At 34.3% G+C, this 12787-nt stretch overlaps 1 protein-coding gene across 6 annotated transcripts in view; it reads right to left on the bottom strand.

Annotated features, from left to right (window-relative positions):
• Positions 1-12787, bottom strand: part of REV3L (REV3 like, DNA directed polymerase zeta catalytic subunit) — a 177305-nt gene that overhangs the window by 31339 nt on the left and 133179 nt on the right. For 5 of the 6 annotated variants that reach the window (XR_013382816.1, XM_077902752.1, XM_077902750.1 and 2 more), the window contains 4 exons: positions 5744-5885; positions 3459-3703; positions 2340-2448; positions 318-524 (listed from right to left, as the gene is read on the bottom strand). Coding sequence is in view for 4 of the 6 variants with exons in the window: in XM_077902752.1 (XP_077758878.1) it covers positions 318-524; positions 2340-2448; positions 3459-3703; positions 5744-5885 (703 nt within the window). In the remaining 2 variants the exon portion in view is untranslated. Of the gene's footprint in view, positions 1-317; positions 525-976; positions 1104-2339; positions 2449-3458; positions 3704-5743; positions 5886-12787 lie in introns of those variants that run through there. The other variant, XR_013382817.1, reaches the window with a different exon arrangement.

Genomic DNA, 12787 nt, shown 5'->3' with positions numbered 1-12787 from the left:
CATCAGATCTGTCAATACGTTAAAATGGAATTAATTAGTACAAAGGATGTAAGCACTGCTATTAATGTGGCACTAAAATCTCATGCTAATAATTTGCTACAGTATGCTCATCTAGGTATGTAGAAATATGTATATGATAAGGAGTTCTCAGAGAAAACCCCCAAACCCCCAATATCCTGTATGTATGCATGAGAAAAACTGATCTTATGTCATGAAAATGAAACTCTAGTCTAAACAAAACAAAATACTTCAATGAATAGATATTCATTTAATGCTGCTAAGTCTCTTGGAAAAAACTACAGCTTTGTATCACTTACCTCAATGCATGGCATTCTCCCAGAAAAATTCGCAGCTGTATAGCCAAATGTGACATTTGCTATAAGCTTAAGTCCTAGTTGACGTGCATCGAGCATTCGTGAAAGGGCTCTGTCTTGCTTGTAAGCCTTCATTGACTGTTTCACCATGAGTCTAGTCTTCAAAATTTCTTCAAGCATTCTTGGTAGCACACCCTTTCTTACTGAAGGCTATCATAAAGAAAAAAAGAATATTTAAAATCCCTTAAAAGTTATATATTTAGATAACTAAGAAGGAAGCACAAAGTTTAACAATGGCCAACTGTCATGAATTGAAACATACTAGCAACTGAGTGGCCACAGGGCCAGTGGCCATCAATACAAAATCATCACATTTTCTTTCTTTTGAAGAGGACTTTTCTCCTAAAAGGTTCCTATAATGTTTATAACTCTAATGTAGCACTACTATGTGAGTTCAGAGACCTCCAGGAAGGAGGATGTCGACTAGTGCATAAGAGACCATACAACAAGTTCAGAGGGAAATTTTGTGCAAAACTTTGATCAAACCCCCACTCTTTCAGAAAGACACACGGGATTTGTATCACTCATAACAAACCTCGGTTTTTAAAGATCTCGTCCTAATGACCCCACACAGTAATCTGCATGGAACTCCATTTATCTACCTTGGAAGAATGATGAGCTGGGTTGACTCTGCTGACATTCAAACCTGCAGTTCCAGGGACTCTAGGTATTTCAAATGTGATGCTTAGACCACTAAGCCATCCCCTCCGGCCTATATTTATTAGCAATCTGGAAGAGGGGATGAATAGTGAGGTGATAAAATTTGTTGATGCCAAAAAAAAAATCATTTGTATTAATCAAGACTAGGGAGAATTTATGAGAACTCCAGTAGGAATGAAAACCACAAAACAGTATTAACTTTGAAGATGATTCACAGACACGTGCAAGGTAATGCATGTCGGACTGAACAATTAAAACCTCAAATATAGGATAATCACACTTCTGAATATTAAAAAATCTTAGTTTTATTAAGCTTTACATATTGGGTCAAAATGTAGATGCAAGTTTTAAAAATGTTGTTAAAGGGAGATAATATAACAAGCCACTACATATGTGACAACAAAAACATATTCTAACCTCTAATTCATTCTGTGTACCTTATGAAGCAGTCATAATGTTAAGATGTAATATATGTTATTAGGTTAAAGAGGTAGTATTTTCCAAAAGGAATAGGTCATGAAGTCTCTGGTGAGAATTTTCCTCCTATCTAAATAGCTAATTTTAGGGTAGTCTTTGAACACAGCATCTTCTTATTGGTAGAAAATGATGCTATTTTTGCTAAGTACACCAGAATGAATCTGAGGGCTTGTGGGGTCCATGCTACCATCAACCACCCTACTGTACCATGATCTAGTCAGACTCACTGCTAAGGAAATAGAGGAAAAAAAAAAAAAAAGGAATGAAGTTGGCATAAGAGAGGCAATATAATCTTCTCCTAGATCTCTCTATTTGTCTTTATTCATTTATAAGGCTCTCCTTAGTCTCTCTTAAGGGGAGATAAGGAAGAAAGAAAAGAGATTCTATTATTAATCTGGATATCTTAAAAATGCAATCAATAAATGCATGAGAATATCACTTCTAAGATGGTCTTAATTTAAAATAATGTAGAAGAACAACTAAGAGTTTACACATTAAAGCAATTTAAATCTTTCTGTTACCATCGTTGTGATTGTCAAATAGCTATTTAAGTCTCAAGATGCTAACAGAGGTCAGAAGGTATATATGCACATTTCTTTCAGTATTTCATTAAAAACTAAAATCTAACAATTAAAAAACTTTAAATTCATGCAAAACAAGATAAATGGTTTTTAAAAAGTAATTTCTTAGATTCCCATATCTTTATTTTTAAAGATAAGATATTCAAGAAGACTTTTTTTTTCTTTATATTACATGCCAACAGCATCTAAATCAACTCTTCAAAGGTTAAGCCACAGTCGATACCTTTCACTTACAAGAGAGTATTACCTTGACAAAAGCTATTCCATTGGGGGACACTGTGATATCATGCCTAATTTGGTAAAGTAAATCTGGAGGTACTCTTAGAGAGGTACAGCCAAATTTGAACTCATCATACCTATTAAGAAAGAAAACATTAAGCATATACTTTCTCAAGTCATACAATAGTGATACTAGACAATTTTAGGAATCTTTAGTAGAAAGAACTAAAGAACTCCAGTAGAAATTCATTTTTAAATATTTAAACATGAATTCATTTACTTAGTAATATATATGTCTAATTTCCAAACAGCAGTTCTTCAAATAGTCACAATTTATTAAAAGAAACATTTTTTATTTGGGATTATCCTAAAACTTATGGAAAATCTATACTTAAATACCAGATTTCAATTCAACATATGACCACTTTACAGGAAGTTCCTTAGAGAAAAATTTAAGCTTTAAATAAAAATATTGTAAATAACTTTTCCAAATTTCTGTTCTTAATAAAAAGACAGGATTACCAATATAATTTCCATGAATACTATGAAGGAAGGAAGTATACTCTAAGCTAGCACTATAACTTGGTTTTAAATACACAAAAATCATTATAAAGGAAGACTCTGTATTTCTTATGAGAAAAATATATACTCCTTTGAACATTAAAGATATTATTCTCATGTATTTTATAAAATTCGGTTGACATGAACAGCTAAAACCTAAGATTAAGATTTAACAATTTAACTTAAAATATCTCTAAGAGAAGTCAAGAGGAGGTGACAGCTGGAGGGAGATAGATCATAATCCTCAAACTATTCCAATGAAAAGTGGTTTTTATCAACAAATTAAATATAACTCTCATTTAAAGAGATTACAAGATGTGGAGAATGAAATAAGTTGCAAGACTGATTTATTCATGATCTTCTTCATTTGAGTCATCCATTCATGATGCTGAATTAGTCCTACAGTTTTCCACATCCACATCAATTAGTAAGGTAACTACAAAGAATGAATTAGCTGTGCTACAGCCCATTCATCTTGCTCAAAAGGACAGTATCAAGTGCAAAGAGACACTCAAAATCTAATTTTAGTAACAAGTACAAAGCACAACAACATAATTATGAAAAAACAAAACAAAACAACCCTTACTTTCCCAGGTTCTCCACATGGCCAAGGCAGGTGGAAAAACAGTAGTTGTACGCAATCACAATCGAAGGATATAGTGACTGGAAATCCAAAACGAGAACAGAGTTGCTATAGAAGCGAGATTCAGGCTCCATAATTAGGGGAACACACTGTGGGGCTCTCATTTGGGATCTTTGCTGTACACTAGGTGTCACAGGAATATAGTTCATTGGTTTAGCAATACGCAACATCATTGATTCCACACGGTACTGCAGGCAGAGAGGTGGAAGTAAGAAGAAAAGAAGAAACAGTTTAAATTGTTAAATACATTGGTCTTTGAATATGATAATCATTAGGGGACATTCTTCTGAATAAAGCTGCATTCTTATAGGTTTTTTTTTAAAATATTTTATTTAAAAAAAAATTTTTTTTATTTATTTATTTATTCATGATAGACATAGAGGGAGAGAGAGGCAGAGACACAAGCAGAGGGAGAAGCAGGCTCCATGCTGGGAGCCCGACGTGGGACTTGATCCAGGGACTCCAGGATTGCGCCTTGGGCCAAAGGCAGGCACCAAACCGCTGAGCCACCCAGGGAACCCCCTTATAGGTTTTTTAAGTAGGCTCCATACCCAGAGTGGAGGACCCCAACATGGGGCTTGAACTTACGATCCTGAGATCAAGACCTGAGCTGAGATCAAGAGTCAGATGCTTAACTGACTGAGCCACCAAGGCGCCCCAAGGATGCATTCTTACAATATAGTTATATACTACTTGTTATTTAGTCAGCTTTCAGGTGTCTGTAGAAGACGTTCATAAATCCCTTTTCTGTATTCTTATAACTTTTATAAAAACTGCAAAATATATCAAATAACTTATACAATATGCAATTTTGGAAAGACAAAATTAGATTTCTTCTTGTATTTAAAAACATCTGTAATAATAATAAACAGCTGTAGGAAAGACTGTACAGTTTAACAGTTTCATTTGAAAAGTTGGCCAATGACCTTTGAGAATTTTTTTTAAAGGTTTATTTATTTATGATAGACATAGAGAGAGAGAGAGAGAGAGGCACAGGAGGAGGGAGAAGCAGGCCCATGCTGGGAGCCTGACGTGGGACTCGATCCCGGGACTCCAGGATCGCGCCCTGGGCCAAAGGCAGATGCTAAACCGCTGAGCCACCCAGGGATCCCCTCCCTTTGAGAAATTTTTTGAGAAAATTAGAGAATGAAAGTCAGGAGACTTGAGATGGATAAATTGTATTCCAATTTTCCAAGATGGAAACAAAGATTCCAGAATTGAAAGGTAGTCAGATTAATACCAATCTCTCACAAAATTGAATCAAGCTATTACTGATTGTTTATAATAACCATTATTAAGCAGACAGTTTGGAGTATTAGAAAAGGAAAGCACAAGAACCAGCATAGGTTTATATATTCTCATGTTGTTTTAAGGTATCTTTACCTTTGATTATAAAGCCAGCTCAAATCGCTTTTAAAACTTGATGGGGTATAAATAGCTTATAAGCAATATAATTAAATAAATATGCCAAAATAATTAGAATGCAATTTTTGCCATATTTACTGAAATAGTAGATTGGGGGATTGTTATAAACTTACAGTAATTAAAGTAATTAAAAATTTTATGAGGTTAAAGAACCTGAGTGAATTAATGTAGTATCTCAGATGCCTAGCACAGTGTTCAACACACTAATAAATATTTGTTGAATGAATGCATGAAATCTTTTTGGGTGATGCATTTGACAAATCTCTCATATTCTTGGGAAATTAATTAAAAAGTTATGAATTAAATTATTTCTAAGGTCCTATTTTTCTTTAACTTCTTAAAAAAGTGATACAGCCACTTATATTGGTTACTAAATTTTCTTCTTCCTTTTTACATGAAACTTATTTGTTGGGAGTTAGATAGAGTATGCTGAAATTAAGAATATAAAGCAAGAGAGGAAGGCTTTCTTTGGGGCCTCTTCCCTAGTTTAAGGGGCCTTTGAAGGTATCTCTAATCACACGGACAGTATTCAGGAGCAAAATATCACCCCAGGGACATAGCCATTTGTTTTTTTTTTTAATAGCATAAAAATTTAGTAGTGGCCAGAAAGTTGGTATGGAGAGAAAATAAAAAGTAAAGCTGTTAAGTGAAATTAAAGCTTTTCTAGAAAATAACAAGATTTTATTAACCAGCTATATAATGGTACCACATAGAAAGTTCAAAATATTAAATCACTTCAAACATCTCAAAAGTAAGTATGTCACTAACAGAACTTTCAAGTATGTAAGAAACTGATTTCCTACCTGTGAACCCCTTGTCAGTACATGTAAAAACTGGATGCCAAAGAGTCTAGCCATTTCACTGGTTTTCCCAATCAGGTCCAACTGTTCTAACATTTGGAGATTTCCACGGACACGGCTAATGTAGTGATCAACCATTTTCCATCTGTTAAAAAGAGAATACGTGCCATGAACATTATGGAAAAATGTGGACGTTGGAAACTAGTATTAATTCTGCCAAAACCTACATATTAAAAATGAGGATTTAAGAAGGTAATCATGATGTGAGCCTTCAGCAAAATATGTACAGAAGTTAAACATTAGAAAATCTCATATATTTCAAGGGCATAAAACTTAGTGAAAATATACAAAGTTTAAAACAGTACTTGTGATAAGGTAGTAAGTCTAATAATTATTTTCAGCATTTCGTTTGATGTTACTCTATTTTTATTATAAAAAATTAACACCCTCTTAGATGCTGCTTCTGATGCAATAATTATACAATTCTAATTTATCATATCTATGAGTTTTTAAAGAACATGGAGATTTTGGGTTATCACTGTAAATACCAGTCTAAAAGTATGCATTATCTGTTCATGGGGAAAAAAAAATCAGTAATCTGGTAACTATTTTTTTTTAGTAATTTGGTAACTATTTAGGAAAATAACTTTAATGAGGTTATACCTGTGCTAAGTGTGTGTCAAATCAGTATTTTCTGTGTAAATACATTCTGTTCTTTGTTTTAAATCTTTACACAAATTAACCTCTTTACCCTGCCTTTTTTGTTAAGAAAATAAGCAAACAACAACAAAAAACCTTCCACCAAAGCCATGAACAAAAGTTCTGATTGAATACTAAAATGTAAAAACAATCCAAAGGTATATCATAAAGAATAATATTTATTCATTTAAAGAATATTAAGGTTCAAATACATCACAACCTTTAATTATATGGCTTTTAGAATACAGTCACAAAATTTTCGATAAAAAAGTTTTAAAAGCCATGATACCTGATTAATTCACAGAGAAAAACTATAGAAAATGAACTCACCCTATAATAAAAGGGTCTGATAATAACCAGTATTAGCAAGAGTGTGGAAAAATTATAACCCTCATACAATGCTGATGGGAAAGTAAAACAGTATAGTTGCATTGGCAAACAGTCTGGCAATTCCTCAAATTGTTAAACAAAGAGTTACCATATAATTCACTGATTCCACTGCTCAGTATATATCCAAACATGGAAACATACATCTACACAAAAACCTATACCCAAATGCTCTTAACAGCACTATTTGAAACAGCCAAAAAAGTGGAAATAACCTGTGTCCATCAACTGATGATTGAACAAAATGTGGTATATATCCACATAATGGAATATTATTTGGCAATAAAAGGAAATGAAGTACTGACACGTGCTACAGTATGAATGTATATGGTCAACATATACTAAAAGAAGTCAGTCACAAAAGGCAACATATTATATGGTTCTATTTATAAGGAATGTCCCAAACAGGTAAATCTATGGAGACAGAAAGCAGATTCATAGGGGTGGGGGTAGAAAAGGGAAGCCTGGAGGGTGATGGCTAGTTGATGCAGGTTCCTTTTTTAGGACAATGCAAATACTAAGATTTACTATGGTAATGCTACACAACTGAATATATGAAAATCAATGAATTGTACACTTTAAATGGATGAATTATATGGTATGTGAATTGTATCAGAACAAAACTGTTAAAAAGAATTTAAAAAAAGCTATCCTAAAAACTTTATATTCAATTTTTAAATAAAATAAACAGAAATACTGTCCTATAAAACATGTTTCTAACAATATATTGTGACTATTTCTCTATACTTACATATTTTTATAGCTACTGAGTATACTATTATATAATTATAACATAATTTAATGGCTCTGTTACTGAGTATCTTCTATTACTATATGCAATGCTGTGATGAACATCCTTATGGCTATGTACTGATGCTGAAATATTTCCTTAGGATAAATTCCTAGATATGTTCAAAAGGCTTGCTATGATTTAGTTTTTTTTTTTTTTTTTAAGATTTTATTTATTTATTCAGGAGAGACAGAGACAGAAAGAGAGACAGAAAGAGAGAGAGAGAGAGGCAGAGACACAGGCAAAGGGAGAAGCAGGCTCCTTGCAGGGAGCCCGACGTGGGACTCGATCCCGGGTCTCCAGGATCAGGCCCTGGGCTGAAGGCAGGAGCCACCTGGGCTGCCTTGATTTAGTTTTTAAGATGTAGTAACACACTGCTTTCCAGAACATGTTACCATTGAACACTACATCTGAAACTAAATATGTACTTTATGTTGGCTAACTGAATTTAAATAAGAAAAAATTGACATTCAAGCTAGTCATGATAAAGTGCTTGTTTGCTTTTCATCTTTGTCAACTCAATAATTTTTAAGTTATTAAGTTATTACTAGTTTGATAGGCAAAAGAATTATATCACATTTTAATGTATTTTTGTTTTAGATTATTAAGGTAATTCTTCAATAATATAGATTTGTCAATGTGAATCTGAGGTAATGTTATGTGTCGATTTAGTCAGTCCCTTTAAAATAAAACAAAATGGATCTAATGACATCCTTTCTATAGACCACATGGATGGTCAATGACCTGTTTTGGGAGTTCCCTAATTCCTTCTTCTGCTTAATCTGGCCTACTGCTGAACTACTCTAATAAATTTTTCAGTTCAGTTATTGTGTTCTTCAGCTCCATGATTTGTTTAGTACTTTTTAATATTTTCTATCTCTGATAAAATTCTTATTTTGCTCATGTACTGCTCTCTTGACCTTAATGAGCATCTTTATGACTGTTATTTTGAATTCTTGGTCAGGTAAATCATATAACTGTTTCATTATGGTCAGTTTCTAGAGATTTAACTTTTTCTTTTGTTTGGAGAATCTTTGCCTGGTTCTTCATTTTCTTTGACTTTTCTATGTTGGTGCCCTACATTAGACGAAGTAGGCATGTCTCCCAGTCTTCATGGACTAGCCTTATACAGAAGACTTCCACCAATCATTTTAGTTAGAGATTCTGGGAGCCTTTACCAACTCTTTCCTTTCCGAGGAAGAAGCAGGCAGCTGTGGTTTCTGTTCACCCACTCTGTGTTGAGCAGAAGGCAGAGTTATGGTGTCTGCCAGTCCAAACCACAGTCTTTGTTCTCCTCTAGGCACTTAGACTGTGTTGAACCTGTCAGAGCTCCAAGACTAGAAAGACAGATGGCAGTTTTTGTATAGCTGTGGAGTTGGGGTACTGGATGCATGGATTTCTCTTTCCAGAGGTAAGCTGAGAGGTGGGATTTTTCATTCACTCATTTTGTGCTGAGGAGGATGTATGGCATCTACCAGCCCATGCCACTGTCTCCATTTGGCTCTGCCAGCTAGACTGGGCTAGACTTGTGAGAACTCCTTTGGAAAAGTTGGGGTGCCAGACATGCAAATCACCCCCTCTCCTCCTCTGGGAAAAACAGAGAGCTAGGGGCCTTTTCCTGATCATATGGCTCTGGGCCAGAGGCAGGGACTCTGGCAAGAGGGTGTCCTAAATCTTCCTACCAGCTTTGGTGAGTCTGGTTCTGTATTTATCATCCAGGGTGCAGGATCTTTCAATTAGTTTCTGGGTTTCTCACAAAGGGAATCTGCGAATTGTTGCTGAATCATTGTTTATAAAAAAAAGGAGGATCTAGGGCTTCCTACTGTACCATCTTGCTGATGTTACTCCATATCTTTCTTAACATTTTTAAAGTATTTAAAAAGCGGACTTTTTACATTAAAAAAAAAAATCTTTTAAAATAAGATCACCTTCATGGGGTGCCTGGGTGGCTCAGTTGGTTAAGCGACCTACTCTTGGTTTCAGCTCAGGTCACGATCTCAGGGTCATGAGATCAAGCCCCGTGTCAGGTTCTGTGCTTAGCTTGGAGTCTGCTTGGAACTCTCTTTCTATCTCTCCTTCCTGTTTGCTTGCTCTCTCTAAAATAAATAAATAAATAAATCTTTAAAAAATAAATAAAAATCAGATCACCTTTGTTCCTACTTTCTGGTCCTATTTGGCTCACCACATGGTATAAAAAGAGAATGGAAAAAAAATGTGACAAAGTAAAATTCAGTTAGATAATTTTGTTGTTAAAGAATTATGCCATCCTCCTAACACTTTATGAAACTCAAGTATAATAAGCAAATACAAGTTTTTATTTGGGGAAGAGAAAGAGAAATACAAAGCATAAGCTACTCCTGATAGCACATCTAAAAAGAAGGTTACAAAAAAGGAGACTTAAGAATTCCAAGTAAAAACTCATTTATTTTGAAGTTTATTCCTTGGATTGGTGCTACATCCAGGAAATGAAGAAAAAAATTTTTTTTTTCTTTTTTAGTAGAAGCTACATCACCTTCTACTATCAACACATAGTTCTTACCTCAGAAACTGGAATAGTATTAAAAAACTATTGCTTGGAAAGCAGATGAAATCAGAATGCTACTATGAGTTCCCTTGATCATTAATATTAGGGACTAGGAAGTTTTTTTAAAGCTGATTGAAGAATCTAAACAAGAAACCTAACATTTTATGAAAAAATACATTCTAACAACACAACTTTGAGAACATAACTCATTTATAAGAATTAAGGGCTTTCAGGAGACCAAATCTGAACTTCCAAAAACAAAATGATGATAACGAGGCTACTTCATGCCTTACAAACACATTAAATATAAGAAATTCTTGATTGGCAAGTTACTTTAATTCCTGAGGCAATTTATTAAAAAATGTGTCTTCTTACTTAAAACACTGTACAAAGCAAATGCCAATTACAAAGTATGACTTACTTTGTAAAAATTCACTTAAATTTAAAAATAAAATTGTGTGATCTTCCAAAGTATCTCCAAAGAAAGAATGTATGGTCTCTCTATGTAACACTAGCTAACTAACATAAATGGTCCAATGTCTAGTGCAAGTCCTTTATGTATTATGTTAGGTCAGTTCTCTAGTTCACTTGGCAAAAGCAATTATTTACCCCAGATAATGCCTAATTAGGGTAGCAAAATATACATTTAAACATCCCAGGGCTTATAAATGAACCACCAAATGTAGTTTTCAATGTTCAGTTTAGTATTAATATTAAAATATTCATTTTGGGGTGCCTGGATGGCTCAATCAGTTGAGCATCTGACTCCTGGTTTCGGCTCAGGTCATATGATCTCAGCGTTGTGAGATCGAGCACTGCAATGGGCTCCATGCTCAGTGGTGAATCTGCTGGAGATTCTCTCCTCTCTCTTTACTCCTTCTCCCACTAATGCATGCTCTCTCAATAAAATAAAAGTTTCATTTTATTTATTGATAGATTACTTCTCCTAAACTTCTATTCTATAAGGCTTTGATCTTAAGCTTAGTGCTTTCTGTGACTTCACTTTACTTCCTTGAGATTCCTCAAAAGACAGGCTCAGAAAGCAGTGCCCCTAAATATATCAAGTTGTTTTTAAGGCTCTATTTCCATCCTCACTGTCATGTGACCTTATTATTCAGTAAGCAGAGTTTCATTCATTTCAAACATCAGACACATTAATTTCAAGGTTTTATTCTTTATATAGCTATTATCTAAGCTTATTACTATCATTTTACCTTCAACTTAAATAAAAGTAGAGGTGAGAACTTTCACTTCTATGATGTAATAAATGGTACTGGACTAGCTTTCCTACTTTGATAAAACAGTAGGTAATTGTTTCTGGGCAACAAACAATAGGCAATGTAAGGCCGTGCTCCTTGAGGGAAAAAAAAACCTGTGAAGTGAAGCCCAGCCCATGCAGAGGCAATTTCCTAAATATACTGCAGCATGCTAGAATCTAAGTAGAGCATGGCCATCTTGCTAAGCTGAGGAGGCAAAGATCAGAGTGCAGGCAGTTCGTAGCTAGAATCTGTGGGGCAGAGTTATTGGTGCAAGCAGCAGAGGTTAGCAGTTAGGAACACTGGTGGGGATTTCTTGTGAGTGACTGGCCCAGGGCTGTGCTGAAAATGAGGAAGATGAGGCTTCTAAAGAGCAGCTGCTATGAACTTGGATTTGGAATAGAACTATTTAGACGGTGCTGGGGTTGAAGGCCTAGTAATGCCAGAGAGGACAGACCTCATTACCTCTTTGTTAACAAGTTGGGCATCCAGCTTAGGAGGCCTTTGCTGTAGAGTCAGGCCTACTATAGACAAACCTAAAACCAAGCACTAGCAATATGCAATATTCTATTTATAATATGCTATATTTATTTATATGCTATACATATTTATATGCTATATATAGCAATATGCAATAGTTTGGAGATTGAGTCCTGCCAAGTTTGAGGGACTTAGAAAACACCTTGGCTTTCCAGATAATCATCTTAAAAAAGGTATAAAAACCAAGTTTGTGTAAGTTCAAGGTGATCAGCCAATAACTAAATTGCCAATTTGAGCAAAAATAAACATGCTTCACAGGAAGATAAAATCCAGAATTTGCACAAAAGAACATCAACAATATCCATTACATAATCATGCAAAGAAACAAACAAAACATATGACCTAGTTAAGAAAAAAAAGCAGTTAAACAACAATTAACACAGAGATAGCCAGATGTTGGATTAACTATTATAGATATGTTCAGGAATCTAAAGAAAAAATATTCAAAATATTAAAAGAAAAATATAGTCTTAATGAGTGAATAGACAGAACAACAAAATATAGAAACTATAAAAAGAATCAAATGAGAATTTAGGAGGTAAAAATGCAATAACTGAAATACAATATGTATCAGTTGGCCTTAACAGGAGACTAGTGATGACAGAAGGAAGTCCAGTAAAAGACTGAGGAAAAATGTACAGAGCCTCAGAGATTTGTATGACACTGTAATATAGTTTAGTACACATGTAATTTGGAGTCTTCGAAAGAAAAAAGTGGGGGGCAAAAAAAAAATTTAAAGAAATAGCCAAAAATTTCCTAAATTTGATGAAAAATATCAATTTAAAGATCTAAGAGGCACAGCAAACACCAAGAAAGCTAAACAAATTCTTAAAAATCCACATCTAGGAATA

The sequence above is a fragment of the Canis aureus genome, chromosome 7 (genome assembly GCF_053574225.1).
Source record: "Canis aureus isolate CA01 chromosome 7, VMU_Caureus_v.1.0, whole genome shotgun sequence".
Lineage (NCBI taxonomy): Eukaryota > Metazoa > Chordata > Mammalia > Carnivora > Canidae > Canis > Canis aureus.
The sequence above is the reverse complement of the archived record's forward strand: the minus strand, read 5'-3'. Positions and strand labels throughout refer to the sequence as shown.